Below are 16004 nucleotides of genomic sequence, written 5' to 3'. Positions count from 1 at the left end.
TATTGGACTCTAAAAGATCTTTGACACCAGTACATCTGAATTTGCCTGGTTCGACTTATCAAAGCCCCGCAGTCTTTGAGGGTATAGAATGCAGAGTTTCACTGACCTCCTAATGGTCTAGAAACAGCCAAGCATAGCATGTATATGTATACGTTGAGCTGCTGCTCACGTTTTCCACCTCTGTACCACATTTTCTTTGAGATGGTTGTCTGGTTGACACACATGAATGAATCCAATCATAACAACACTGACTGATTTCAAACGTGTATTTAATGTACATGTAGTAATTTCTGCAGATAAACATAATTTGTTTGATCAAAACATTCAGTGAAATAAGATTAAGACGTTAAATTATGAATCATCAAAACTGTTTTGATTATTTTGATCATTCGAGTGATTTTTCAAGCACAAAATAATAGTTCGATGCAGCTCTATCTCAGTGCTAATGTTTTCATGTCTGTATGTCTCCCAAGCATCATCCACTCAATCACAGTCACAGAACAGGAAACTGAAAACTGACGAGTTGCCTCTGAGCTGTCGTCTCATCAGGTAATTAAAAAATTACAAACTGTGCCGAAGCTCTTTAATTTATTATGGGTCTGATTTATTCTTGATCGTTCTTCAGATGTTCCTGAATGAAACTGTTTATTTCGTGTAGGTCTCTGTGAATACAGCACATGTCCTATCTCATAACACAGACTCTGAACTCTCCACTGGAGCAGAAATCTACCAGCGGTGGAATGAAACATGGAAGCAGTGGAATTAGTCTGACAGCTGTTGGGTGGTATGCAGTGCGTGTGCGTGTGTGTGTGTGTGTGTGTGTGTGTGTGTGTGTGTTTTCTAAATCTATTTCCAAATATAGGACAAGGTCAGGGTTTTTTTTTTTTTTTTCTGACAGCAATACTGATCCATCTTTTAAAAGCACAGACGTGTGCTGCACTGACCCAACATGGACGATCCCACCACAGCACAGAGATATAAAGGTTCTCTGAGTACGGTCACACACTCAGTTAAGACTTTCCACAATGCAAACGGTTAAATGTTTGTAGCAAAACAATTTTATAATAAAACGTTTCAGAGATGCCTGTGTGTGAGGCATTTAGGAACCCTACAGAGTGTGGGTGAGTTCAGTTCTGGCTTTTAAATGTGATTACTTTATATTACTCTCTAATCTTGAGGTTTGTTTCAACAAAATACAAAATTATCTCTACATAACATTGAAATGAATGAATATGAGACAAAGGGGCGTTTTATTATTTATTTTTTTTGCTGGTACAAAATATTCTTGGTCAGTATATTTTTTTGTCTACCAGATACCTTGGCCTGTGAGTAAAAAGTTCATTTTGAACTCAGCACATAGTATTTGACAATTCTGAAAGCATAAATAGATTTTTGAAGTCTTAAAATTAAAATCTGATTAATCACAAACACGTAAACACATCTTCATTCAGAATAATCCACCCACAGAAACATAAAATTATCCATTCAAACCTTCATTTTTAGGCAAAATGAACTCAACAAATCAAAACCTGCTCCCTCTTCAAACAAGACTCACAGTCCAGCAGAGGTGCCGTCAAGCAAGGAGCTGAATCTGAATCAAGGTTGTGCCTACTGTGTAGCTGATCCCCACCTCTGACCCCTGACCTCCATGTGGAGGCGGCAGAGCGGAGACGGGGGAGAGTTTCCCCAGAGGGATCAATAGAGGATCACATCACATATTCATAGTACAGCCAAGAGTCAGGGATGAAAGCATCCACCATAAAGCACACGGAGAGAGAGGAGGACGAGTGGAAGAGAGAGGAGGAGAGAAACCAGGAGAGGGAGAATGTTTGTAGGTGTTAACATCTAAAATTCTCCTTGAATTTCAAGTATTTTTCTTCACAGCTCTGCTCGACTCTGTCTCTGTTCAACTCAGCTCAAAACTATAGAGAAAAACGAGCAAGGCCGTTTCCTCTGTGTGTGAGTTCTGCATGCATATGTATGAGGCGACAGATGGGATGTAATTTAAACGTTACCTTGTACAGATGCACATTTTACCCTTCACACTGATGAGATGCAAGAAATACACAGTGAGCGAATAAAGCACTGAGCTGCTGATTGTTATTACCTGCTCATGTTACTGCTGATATGATGTCAGTCATGTGACTAATAGTCAGTAGTTACAGCTCTATACTACTAAACAGTGTGTATGTGTCTGAGCAGGTATACATTTCATTTCTATGTTTGTATTTAGCACTTTTTTTGTTACTAAATTACAGCTACATAATATTCACCACCAACACTCGACTATGTTAACTAGACACTGCTCTTTTCCTCCACAGAGCTCCAGTAGCAGGTCAATCTGACCCCATGTGGCAAGTGGCAAAGTTCAAACCAAGATAATCTACTGCAAAAAACATGTGAACAGCACCTTCTAGGATTCCTGTGCCCAACTTTATAACACAGACATACAAGGAAATAAAGCACAGGTAATGACTTCGTATGTGATACTACGACGCTGATGAAGTTTGTTTTCTGAAGGGGAACAATTAAATTTAAATAATCATAAATAATATATATAATTAATGATCTTCATCATTTACACTTATGCTTGTTTGGTATGAAAAATGTTTTTTGCAGCTAAAACATACAAACTATCATCACATCAATGAACTCATCATCATCATAATTAAAATGAATCCAAACATTAGAATTAACTCATAAACAAAATTAAACCTAAATCTAAACAGCAACGTTCAGTTTAGTTCTAATTTAAGTTGAACAACAAATAATGAGGCAACAGGGATGATAAATGATTGTTCTGGCTCCTTTTACAGCTCACTTCTTCCTGGTTGCTGATTGGTCAGTTGAATGTGCTGCAGCACACATGATAAACAGTGACGGAGCCACAGCTACAGGAATAAACACTAAAGAAGTCCCTGGAATCGTCTCTGAAGGGGTCTGAAAAGTCCCTAAATCAGTTTGAAACTGTATTTCTGTAACTTTTCTAGTCCAACACACTGACTCCCTCCTGAAAAGCAGGATGCTGCCTCTCTCCTCTAAAATATAAAACAGCACATCAACAATTCTGGAGCTGTTGTTGCTCTCATTCATACAGATCTCCCAGTGGGCAGCAGACTGGGAAACTGTTTATCCAATCACAGCTGTTCAGAATTCCTCACCTACTCCCACAAAACCTACCTTCACTAGTGAATATAAATGCCCAGCACAGTGTGTGTGTGTGTGTGTGTGTGTGTGTGTGTGTGTGTGATGGGGGATGCTTAGTAAACACTGCAGAGCAAGCAGTCTGGAAGCAAAGCAATAATTCACCCTCTGCAAAAGCCATGAATAAAAACAAACTTAAGAGAAGCGACGACAGACAAAATGTGCTCGTTCTCCTCCTCTGTCTCCTTCTCTGTCTCCTCCTCTGTCTCCTTCTCTGTCTCCTTCTCTGTCTCCTTCTCTGTCTCCTCCTCTGTCTCCTCCTCTGTCTCCTCCTCTGTCTCCTCCTCTGTCTCCTTCTCTGTCTCCTTCTCTGTCTCCTCCTCTGTCTCTTCCTCTGTCTCCTTCTCTCTGTCTCCTCCTCTGTCTCCTCCTCTGTCTCCTTCTCTGTCTCCTTCTCTGTCTCCTTCTCTGTCTCCTCCTCTGTCTCCTTCTCTGTCTCCTCCTCTGTCTCCTCCTCTGTCTCCTTCTCTGTCTCCTCCTCTGTCTCCTCCTCTGTCTCCTCCTCTGTCTCCTTCTCTCTGTCTCCTCCTTTGTTTCCTTTTCTCTGTCTCTCTACTATTTTTGCATATCATCAGCCTCAGAAACATAGAAAATATATTTTTGGTATTTTTCAACCCTGTAACTAAGTAAATGAGTAAAAATGATTCAGTGAGTAATAAAAACTAATAATGGAGACGTATCTGTGACAACACACACACACACACACACAGATCTTATTAAATGTCTCAACGCCAACTGTGTGTGTGTGTGTGTGTTAGAGGTGTGTGGAGAGTTTAGAGCTTTCAATCTAATCCTTTCTTTTATTGGCCCCAAGCAGCAAAACCAGTCAGAGAATCCACATTACTCTATGTGTGTGTGTGTGTGTGTGTGTGTGTGTGTGTGTGTGTGTTGCAGAGGAGATTTGAGTTTTCAGAGTGGAGTTGAACAGGAGGAGGAGGAGGAAGATAGAAGAGTGCTTGTTTAAATCCTCGTGGTAATATTGCTTTCTTCACTCTCTTGGCCGGAAGATTAACTGCTAATGGAGAGGATGTATCTGCTCTTAGACAACGACAACACCAACACCAACACCAACACCAACACCAACACCAACAACAACAACAACGACAACGACGACAACGACGACAACAACGACAACGACGACAACAACAACAATACTGACAGCAAGAAAGTGCAACGGTGAGGACGTCAACTACAACGACAGCACCACAGCACAGAGACTTGGTTTTGAAGCAGCACGACTTTCTAAGAACGCAGCAGTGGAATTAACTTCAGCTCTGAGAACAGAAATCAGAGTTTGACACTTTTATCTGAGAGGGAATGAACTGACTTGGTTTGAGAATTGACTTGGGATCGACTGCTGAATTGATTCTGTCTTAAAGTTGCTCATTTATCCACGTAGATGTAACATGAACCTTTGCAGACTGAGGAACTTTCCTGAGAAATAAGACCTTAATTTAATATTAAATTTTACAGCTTCAATAAAAGTTTAAAGTTGTGACCTGGAGAAATTCTAGAACAAAAATAGATCAACTGTAAATAAGATAAGCTGGTACAGTCATCCTGTTTATCACCTGGTCCTGGTTCACTCTCACTGTGACGCAGCCCAGTTAGAAATTTTAATTTTCATATTTCCTAGTTTGGGAACGGCACTCCTCAGTGACCGGGGTCTCTTGGGGGCTCAGTCCCTCGTGTTAAGAAGAAATAATCACTAAATACATAAGTGTGAGGCTGGACACCCAGTCGTGGTTATCCTGTGCTAAGCGGCATCTTGTATCTTCTCCCCGTTCGTTTCTGCAGCAGTCGTGATGCTAGTTTGTGCGAAGAGAGGCAGTGACAAGAGACGCTGGCTGTAACTGGCTCTGAGTGGAGAAATGACACATTGAGCACAAATGACTGGCGACAGCGAAAACAGCTTGTACTCTGTCTGCTTTAAACCAGTTCATTTGCTCCCTGTCGTCTCGCTGTTGTTCTTGTTTTGTGTGTTTGTTTGTGTGTGTGTGTGTGTGTGTGTTTGTGTGTGTGTGTGTTGGCACATCTCTCTCCATCCTATTGTTTCTCTTTCCCTCCTACCACCTCTAGATTTCTATATTTTCTCTTTTTTCATTGTCTTTATTCCATTTTTTTCTCTTTCTCATCTTGCATCACGCTCTACTTTTTCTTTTTCTGCCGCCTCTCTTATTCGTCATCATGTTTTCCATTCTCCTGTCATTGTCTTGGTCTTCTCTCCCTTTTCTTGGCTCGTTCTCACTTGTCTCTCAGTTTTTACTTTCCTCTTTACCGCTGCCTCTCCCTCTCTCCTACTCTGTTATCTTTGTCCCCCACTCGCTTTATCCTCATTTTACCCTCTGCTCTCTATAAACTAGATTGATGGCTCAATCCTACATGCATCAAGGTGAGAATTACAATTTTCACACCAGCACATGCGCATACACAAATGACGATAGACAATGACAGCCATATTCACACACTCACTCCTTTAACCTCCCCCCCCCCCCCCCCCACCCCCCCCACCCCCCACACACTCACACACTCACTATCCTTTTCTCTGTTGACATTCACAGAAATAACCAGGTTAAGGCAAAGTATCAGACTTGGTGTTTACATGGAAATGGACAGTAATCAGATATCTTCCCTCCAAACTCCAGATGTTTAAATCAGACGTATTTGTGCCGTATCCTATCACCACGTTGTCTCCCTGTGATGAAAGTCACAAAAAATATATTGTAGTTGCAGGATGAGATGTTTGAGTACACACTGCAATGTTAGTATTGCAAATGAGACTAACCCAGAGGACCTACACTTTCCCTGCACCTGAACGCAGCACACTGGAAGAGCTGCCAATAGAGCACTGATGCTACTTTGGACACAGTGTTACTCTCTTAATATAAAGCCTGGACACAAAGACCCGTCTCAGGTCCTTTTACAACAAGAAATAGAGACGTTGTATTAGATTTTGAGGAGTCAGAGAGTAATACTACGTGAGAAACTCCACTGTTTGATGTCATGATGTAGTTTCACGTCTGTATCACCCACTTCTACTGCATCCCCTCTTGATGGATCACAACTCAGCCAGTACAATCTCATTCACTCTGGATCAAAGTGTGCATCGTGTTTGAATCACTCCGTATTGTCTAACTGTGAAAACATACCCAAACCAGACATTCATTATTATTTTCCACAAGAGATAAGACCGTATGAGAGCGACACGTGACAACAGCCAGTCTTGACCTAAATATACCAGAATAACTAGATCCAAAACGTGGTCATTCACTCTGAGACTGAAGATCTGTGGCAGTAAGACGGGACCCAAATTCTGGTCCCTGTAAAGCAGGTCAATAAAATATTCCCATACCCCTGAATCGATTATTTAAATATCCAGGACACCGTCTCTCCTTTTGTCTCTGTCAAACTCCCACAAACCATTGAAGAAAAGTGTTGTGCAGCGTGACAGAGCACACCCGGTCACTGACAGTTCATTTTCTATGAATGCTTGTTTACATGTAGTTCAACTCGAGACACACACTCACACACAGACTTTCATACATGACGCTCACTTCAACATAACCTAAATTGAATTTATATTAATGCAGTTTCAACGCGGTTGCGTTTGCGATTTACTGACACCGTCTTGCCGACCCTGGCTGACGGCACCTTGGAGCTGGAGTCCTCAGCTGCTTTCACGCCTGTGTTTATCTGTGTGCACACACACAGTGTACTTGGATAATTTCACAGTCAAAGATGCTTGATTATGCCGCATCCTCAACTATAAAAAAAAATCCATTTATGCTGATTCTTGCTGTTTTCTTTTTTTTTTTCCGAATCATCTGAATCATTTATAAAGAAGGAAGGGACGAGGAGGGAAAACTGCTAAACACACTTTCTTGTGCTTTTTTTGAGAAACATGCTTCTTTATGCAGGAATGGAACGGTGATTGCAAATTGCCTGTCTGTGTATAATATCAGAGCAACTGTTCATTTAGCTGAGAGCCACAGACGAGCACAACAACAAATCAGAGGATTTGGTGCCTGGAACTTCTCACTTCCTCATCACAACATGTCGTCTGGTCACCTCTCACCCTGGATAAGGCTGTGATCACTATTCAGAAGTGACAGCTTCAGGTAGATGTCCTGGATTCTATAAAATACATCTGATGCATCCGCCTCATTTTATTTCTTATATACTTTTTATTATTTACTGCTGCTGCTTTCCAGTGAAACCCCCACAGTCGTGTGTCTTTGATCAGGTTTCTGACCATGTTCACTTCTGCTGATGTTCTGCTATTAAACGACAGATCACGACAGGTTATGCTTCGTATTTCTTCCGACAGATGGAATCCGACTGGCAACAGAGTAAAACTGACAGCTGAGTTTCGGGATTTATCAGCCGACGTAGCTGTTGAACCGCAGTCAGGTTCATTTCACCCGTGGTAGGAGTGTTTCTCAAATGAGGCCCCTGGTGCCAGAGGCCAGTCTAGTTAGCCAACCTTTGGGCGCTGCTGTACAGAAAGCCTCATATAAAATATTATTATTATTATTCCCTCCCTGGGAGCTGGTTATAGTTGTTCTGAAAACTCATTTCCCTCTCCTCTTGTCCATGTGAAAACCTCCTGATAGGGAGAGAGAAGGAGAAAGGAACAATAACTGCATTTCATATGATGGGGAAATGAATAATTTCAACTGCGGTTGTGTGCATGTGTTAATGTGAACTGTAGTGCTGTGCAGGGTACGTGTGTGTGTGTGTGTGTGTGTGTGTGTGTGTGTGTGTGTGTGTGTGTGTGCTCGTGCCGCTGTGGAGCGATTGGGCTCCGTGATACACGAGGCGAGCACAGCGATTGGAGCATCGATCATGTTTCCTTGAGAAACAAGAGAGAGAAACTGAGACAGAAATCAAGGAATGGAAAGAGAGGTTTACAAAGTAAGAAGAGATTAAGATGTATGGGTTTAGAAAATGGAATAAATTATTAGAACTGATTTGATTTTTTACGTTTAATCTCTTTAGTTGACTTTGTTTTTGTTGCCTGGGAGTTTGAAAACCTCCATTCACAGTGACACATGCAGAAATTCACACAGGAAAAGAAAAAATAGAACAGACGGGGTGAAGTGAGAGATGTTCATTCTCACCCTGTCTGTCAACCAGCCTGCTGCAGACTTCACCACTTTACTTTAATCAGAATCGTTTCATTTTGACCTGAAACTTTGGCCACAGCGTTCATCCAGACCTGAGCCCAGAACAACAGAACAGAACCTGACAAGCTGGTAAATTCACTCAGATTTTACACTTCACATATTCAATGAACATCTAACAGTCAAATGTGTTAATAGACACTAACAGCTGGTTGTTGCTGTCGATGTGTGTTGTACATTGATCTGTGTGCAGTATGTTTTACAGTTAGAGTATCTTCTGTAGAGTTTTACATTTCTAATATTGACACTAATGTTTAAAACTATATTCTACAACTAGCACCGAGTCATTGTGTCCAAACGTGGCCCGAATATGTCGCCCTCATCATTCCCCTCAGTTTGGTTTAAGTCAACTAGAATCACCACACTGCAGTTCTGTGCCTGTGGTTTAGATGCATCTGTTCAGACTCATTCTATAATAGTTTATGCAGCTAAGTGACAGATGTAATGAAGTTCTTCACAGGTGCTTCTGAGTTATAGCGTTGCCGACAGTGACCTTGACCTTATATCACTAGAGCTCTGTCATCTGTTCGTCAGACAAACAACCTGAAAACATGATTCCTCTGAATCCATCAGACGGTAAAATCATTCAAGGACTTTAAGGGAAAGAAGTGGAACATTGAGCCATGGCCAAGTCGCTCACCTCAACAGAGCTGTGCATGTATTTCTGTGGCTGAAAACAAAACTGAAGGCAAAACAGCCAGAAGCAAACAGGAAGTGAAGACAGCTGCAGTAAAGACCAGGCCGAGCATCATCAGAGAAGAAACTCAGGACCTGCTGATGTCTGCGGGTTTCAGACTGCAAAGAATTCTAATCAAGTATTAAAACTGACAATTTAATTTATCATTATATTAGACTGTCAAAATATTTGAAGTCACTAAAAGTTGGAGTTTGTGAATACGAATTGCCATAATTCCTTCAAGGTGCAGCCTTAAATTGAAACAGACAGCCCACACTTCAAGCTCATCTTGATTGTTTAATTCAAATCCATTGTGGTGGTGAACAAAGGATAAATGATGAAAACTGAAACCAGACATTTCAATCAGTTCATCTCTGTGGAACAGGAAACAGGTCTAAATGTTAATCACTGAAAAATCGAACAGACGTCTAAAAACTGTCATTAACTTGTTTTTCTTTGTATCGTGTGTTGTAATATTTTGCTGTGAATGAAACACTTCCTGAAACTACCTGAACACTGTCCTGGGCTGATGATCAGCACTGTTTGGATCATTTAAAACTGATTTTTAAGTGAAGTCTGAGGAGCTGTGCCGCGGTCGAGAGACTAAACTAACAACACAACAAGCCGACAGCGAGTGAGTGAGTATAGTGCTGGCACCAGGCAGTGTCGATCGAGAGAGAGAGAGAGAGAGAGAGGTTCACACAGTGCAGCAGAGTGTCCTTCATTATTCAACGAACCAACAGATTGTTTCCTCTCATGTTTGGACTTCTGAAGGCAGCAACTCCATAAAGACCCCCTGCCAACCTGCCTGAGGACACAGGCACACTTCAACCACGCCGCTTCAAAGCCGCTGCAGAAGCTCTCACAGTGTGTGTCAGTGTGTTTGTGTGTGTCCCTGCCTCTGCCCAATAAATACCATTTTGGTTTGCACATGCAGATGGGCTATAAACAGTGGCAAGAAAAAGTATGTGAACCCTTTAGAATTTCAAGGTTTTAAAATGTGACCTGACCTTCATCAAAGTCAAAGAGTATTAACAAATAAAAGATGCTTAAAATAATAAATCTAATAAGTGTTTGTTGTGCTCTTGGGGTCATTTTGACTGGTCGCCCACTTCTTGGTAGAGTAGACAGTTGTAGATTGCCTAACTGTAGACATGTCTCAGCCTTTTGCACAGACATGGCTCACGTAAGCGTATTCTTCTTGTTTGGGGCAAACTCAAAAGTTTGAGTGTTTTTGTCAGTCCAAGTAGCTCTAGGTCTGAGGTTTTATGGTTGTTCTCAACAGAGACGTAAAAGATCAGAATGTTTCAGATCATTTTATGACAACTTAACACAGGAAACCATGAATTTCCAAAAGGTTAGGTTTATGAGTCTTGCCACTGTAAGTTGTCTGTGTGTGATCGTGTGTGTACAGGAGTAATAATCTATGTACAGGAAGTTGTTGTTCTACGTAAACAGGAGTGCAGGCTAATCCTACGAGGAACAGGAATTCACTATGTATTAGCAGTAGAATAGAGCACAGTGCCACGAGTTCTGCTGCAATACGCAGCTCACAGTAGAGCACGAGACGACTTTTCTATCAGACTGAAGCATGTGGTCTATATCATCCTTCAGAATAAGAACTACCTGCCTGCTGATTAGATTTATCATAGCTGACCTTTATCCAGTGGAGGTTCGTGAGCTACAACCTGCCTCATACACACACAAACACACACACCTCTGCACATTCTCACCTGCAAGATGTCCAACAGAAGCACGGGCTTCATTTACATGAGCATTAATAATATGATTACACTGTAATTAGGCCAATAATGAGGGTAAGAGCCCATGTAAACAACATCTGATTACATGCAAGTATAATCTCAGAAACATTTACTGGTGTCTGGTTGAACATGTTGCTGTTCCACGTGTTGTATCTGTGCAGCCTGGAGTAGAAATAAAGATCCACACACTGTTCCAGCAGAACCACTCCCTGTGTTATTGAAACTATTTCTGGCTCACATGTCTTTTCTGTCATTAACACTGTGCCACCTCCCTGATTCTGATGTTTAAATAAATAAGAATAAGACTATTTTCTGTTTCCTTTTCAGAATAAGAACAGACTGTGTGCACGTGAAGATTATTCAAGACAGGCTTGAAGATCCTACAGTTTTATACTGGCTGTGAAAAACTGTAGGATTAAGTTGGCACGTCTGTATCTGGCAGGGTGTTAGGCGAGGTGTGTTACAGCATGTGTGTCCTGACTTGAAAACCTAAATGATCTGAATGAACCGAGATTCACACACATCACAGAACAAGTCCACACAAGAGAAGACCGTCCTTTCTTTTTTTTTTTATTCTCCACATCGCCTAAGTGGCTGCAGCTGTTTCCAGCCCTTCAGCTGAAGTAGTTTAATTACATTTCATATTTCATATTGAGGCATTTAGCTGAGGATCTTATCCAGGTCAACTTACAATGAGAGAAACAGCAGATTAAGCTTCAATGGCTGAATTATCCAACGTTTGAAAAACACCTCCTACTCAAACTAAATCATGGCAAGTTTCAAAATGAGTGTGGCTCCTCTGTTTTTGTTGTCATTACTCTCGGACTCACTGGATTCTTTATTTTACACAAATATTTAACCACAGTCGCAGCCATTTCACAAATTACCTCTTATTTTTCTGTTTCCTCTTTAAACTTGAACTAACCGTGATCTTTGCTCTACGAACAAGATGTTTTCTCATATGTGGACTAAGTCTGGAGAGATGTTGTACAGATGTCGTCCTTTCACACACACAGACGTTCTCTCAGCCGACTGGAACCTGGTACCTGGAAAATCACAGTGCTCCACTCACACAGAGCTGCTTCATTCACACATGGGCCCAATCGAACACTACACAGGTTTGTACAGCGGGTTCTAGCAGCTCGACATCAAACCTCTACACCCCTGAACTCCTGTCATTACAGATCTGCTCTGATGACTCATGGATCAAGTTGTGACCTGATTATGGTGCTAGGTGGGAACTTAAAGAGCCGCTGAACGGTATGGAAACTGCTGCAAACACCGGAGGGGAAGTCAAGAGTTCACTCAGTCAGTAGGTTTCATTTTCTCTGGACCATGAATTTCATGGCCGTCCATTCTGAAGCTGTTCAGTTTATGAGTCTGGACCAAAGACGTGGACCAGCCGACTGAATGACAGCGACATCTCGAGCTCACATTTAAGAGAGACTTCTCTATTCTTTAAAACAATGGTAGCAAGACAAAAACAGATCACACATAGTGAGACTGTCCCAGGAGTTCACACATGCGTTTGGCTGCAGGTGGCTGCAGTGAAGTGTGTTCATGCTGCAGCGTCTCTGAAAGCTTTCACACCGCGGCTGCTGAGTGAAACACATCTGCATTTTACATTTGAGCCATTTAACTGATGCACACACACACAACAAAACCAGAATAAGCTTCAGGTTCTGGACCAGAATAACACGCCACCATTACCAGAGCTGTCGGGAGGAGGGGGTCAGAGAGCACCTCCACATAGATACCACTACAAGAACATGCACGCTTTAGGAAAGCGAGCTGAGTGGAGAGCTCTCATGGGTTATGTGGAGCTCTTTGCAGCATTGCTGTTGTCTCTACATAACAGTTGTCACTTTGACACACTCAGGGTTTTGGAGCTGAATATGCAGCAGCTCTCCCACACACAGAAACGCATAGAACCCCCTCCAATCCAAAACTGTTTGCTGCACAGTGCACTGAGGTGGCTGCATTTAGCCAAGAGTGTAGACGAAGCAAGAAACTTGTGATACAAGTAAATATGAAGTAACAGACGTTCACGACTTTCACGCTTATGTAGAGAAATAAAGTCTGTAGTTGTTTTTATAGATTCATATTAAATCCAGTATTCATAGAATGGTATTTAGTGGTTACCGTCCTTTTACTTCCCAGTATTTCTATGTGAATCTGTCCACTGTTGTATGATTTGTGTGTGTGTGTGTGTGTGTGTGTGTGTGTGTGTGTGTGTGTGTGTGTGTGTGTGTGTGTGTGTGTGTGTGTGTGCTCTAATGGTTCAATAAAACAAGGTAAGAGAGGTGGGATCGATAGTATTCAGCCCCTCCAGCCACAGTTAACGTGCTGCGGGTCTTTGTGGAGCAGACGTCCTGCAGTGCACAGGGTGCAGGAACCACGCCGCGTGGAAATGAACTAATTATCTTCAAAGACGCCACAGAATCTGATAACGACTCTATACATGATAAGATAAGAGTCCTATAGAGGAGTTACGGGTTTAATACTGGGAATAATGGGAAAGACACTTTTTTTCCAATTCAAAGTTTCCTCTAGTTTCACACTGCGTCACTAAACATGAGACTGTATGAATAAGAAGATCCTGTGATGTGAGGTGGTCAAAACTAACAGATCCAAAATAAACTACAGAGAGGATTTTAACCTTAACACAGAGCAGACAGAAAACTACTAACACAGAGTACTAGTGGGTTTAACTTGTAGGAGTTTGAATTAACTGCGTTTACATGTGATCTGATATAAAACTGTGCAGACATGTGTGTGATCAGCTGCTGCTGTTTAAATGAACGTGTCCATCACTGAACCTCGTTAAGTTTCAGGTTCACTGAGAGTTTTACTTTTTCCTAAAACACATCATCGACCACTTGAACGCAGCATATTGAAGTTTTCTATAAAGTAAATTATCTATAAAACTCCACAGCTCTCTGTCTGACGACCCTGCGGGAGGATCACGCATCTTTTTCCCGCACTTTATGCAGCACAGGTGGACAGGTGGACAGGTGTCCCCGTCTTTACTTCACCTGGTTGTCCGCCGTCTCTCCGCCTCCCGCTGCGCCTCCTCCTCCTCCGCCTCCTCCTCCCGCTGCTCCCGCTCCGGTACCGAGCTCCGGCAGCCTCCTCCGGCTCAGCACCAGCAGGTAAACCAGCGCTCCCAGCCACACCAGCACCGCCACGGCCACCGCCAGCTTCCGACAGAGACGCTTCATTTTCCGGTCAGGAGAAGCCGGCGGCGCCCGCAGCCCGGACTCTGTCAGAACCCCATTTTCCAGGAGCGAGAAACAAACGGAACCAGCTCAGTTCAGTCTCAAAGTCTCACGGCACAAGTCCGCCCGGTCCCGCCGACGGTCCGACGCTGGCTGCGGTGCGGGGCGCTCCCGCACGCTCGCTCTCTCCCAACTCACGGGAGCTCCTCTGACACGCCTGACGGCCGGGGGGGCGTGCACGCGTGTCGGTGCGCGTGCATGTCCGTGTGTGACTCGGTGAACGTTTGGCTGAGGGAGTCCTGGACCCCCCTGGAGGTCTGGATGGAGAGCATGCAGCTCCACCTGCCGACACCCCCCCACCACCCGAGGAAAGTCAGGAGGCGTAGATAGAATAGAACAGAATAGAGAAGAGGTAGAAGAGGATAAAATAGAAGAGGTGGAATAAAATAGAAGAGGTAGAATAAAATAGAAAAGAGGTAGAATAAAATAAAAAGAGGTAGAGTAAAATAGATAGAAGAGGTAGAATAAAATAAAAAGAGGTAGAATAAAATAAAAAGAGGTAGAGTAAAATAAAAAGAAGTAGAATAAAATAGATAGAAGAGGTAGAATAAAATAGAAAAGAGGTAGAATAAAATAGATAGAAGAGGTAGAATAAAATAAAAAGAGGTAGAATAAAATAGATAGAAGAGGTAGAATAAAATAGAAAAGAGGTAGAATAAAATAGATAGAAGAGGTAGAATAAAATAAAAAGAGGTAGAATAAAATAAAAAGAGGTAGAGTAAAATAAAAAGAGGTAGAATAGAGAGAAGGAAACAGAAGCAGAATGATCAATCAAAAGGAAATTAATCTGCAACTTTCATAAATTAATAATTTAATAACAATTCAAAGCAAAGATCAATGAGAAGCAGAAAAATATTCATTGTTGTTCCTTCATAATAAAGTTAATTCAATACTGTCCACAGACCACATGTCCTTCTAGTGTGTCAGAGCTGTATCGTAACCAAACCTGCTGAATTTTAAAGTGAGGAAAAAGCAGATGAATCAGAGTCAATATAACCTTTAAATAAAACCATAGAAGTAGTTGGATAAAGTGCAGCAGAAGAAACAAGAGTGGCTCAATTCAGAACAGAGGAGACAGAATAAAAACAGATGAACCCACAGGATAATGAACAAATCCTAAATCACAAACATAGAAGAGAAGATGAGAGAAGATGAGAGGTTCAGAGTGAAGAGAACAGGAGAGCTGTGAGTTATTCCACCTTTTATTTTAATAAATGATCAGATACACAACAGAGCACATGGTTCCATCTTAGTGTTATTAATAAAACATGTGGAACAAAACTAGAAGGACTTGTGTGAGAGAGGAGAACCCGAGGGAGGGAGGCTCGTCTTTCCTGTGTCACTGCACCATCTAGTGTGTGTGCAGAGTAACTGTGCTTCAGGAGAGGATGATGTGACCTGTTCCTGTTGTAAGAACTATAATTACAATCAGCCGAGGTGGAAGAACATCAGAGCCGTGTTTCCACAGTAGTGTGAACAAAGCCAGTGGCAGAAGAGCTGCGAGGTCATAGTTCCTCAGGTCAGTTAATGAAACAGGAGCCGCAGGCTGTGATTCATCGTTTTAGTCACTTTTAGAGCAAAAATACTAAAAAATACTCAAAGATCCTGATTCCAGCTTCTCAAATGACACATTTCCTGCTTTTAAATGTTATGAATGACGGTAAATCTAATATTTATCTCTTGGTTCATGTATTAATTTTAACAAATGTTGCATTGTACGTTTATATCTACTCTATATGTTTCACCTGACTTTCCAAAAAGATAAAAACTGTTTTACTCTGGTTAATAATTAGCAGCATGGCTCTGTCCTAAGCAACTGTTTACACCCATTAATTAGCTTGATGTGAAGTTTCTCTTCAGCAGTTTGAGTTTGTTCCAGTGACATGAAGCTTTTTATGAG

At 41.9% G+C, this 16004-nt stretch overlaps 1 protein-coding gene across 1 annotated transcript in view; it reads right to left on the bottom strand.

The window, feature by feature from the left end:
• The window catches only part of galnt14 (UDP-N-acetyl-alpha-D-galactosamine:polypeptide N-acetylgalactosaminyltransferase 14 (GalNAc-T14)), a 115708-nt gene extending 101452 nt beyond the window's left edge, over nt 1-14256 (bottom strand). Inside the window, exon 1 of the mRNA XM_026341864.1 lies at nt 13862-14256. Coding sequence (XP_026197649.1) covers nt 13862-14047 — 186 coding nt within the window. The 5' untranslated portion in view covers nt 14048-14256. The remainder of the gene's footprint in view (nt 1-13861) is intronic.
• Nucleotides 14257-16004: the final 1748 nt, after the last annotated feature.

This window comes from Anabas testudineus, chromosome 24 (assembly GCF_900324465.2).
Source record: "Anabas testudineus chromosome 24, fAnaTes1.2, whole genome shotgun sequence".
In the NCBI taxonomy this organism is placed as follows: Eukaryota; Metazoa; Chordata; class Actinopteri; order Anabantiformes; family Anabantidae; genus Anabas; species Anabas testudineus.
Note: the sequence above shows the minus strand (reverse complement) of the source record. Positions and strands in the feature narration are given on the sequence as shown.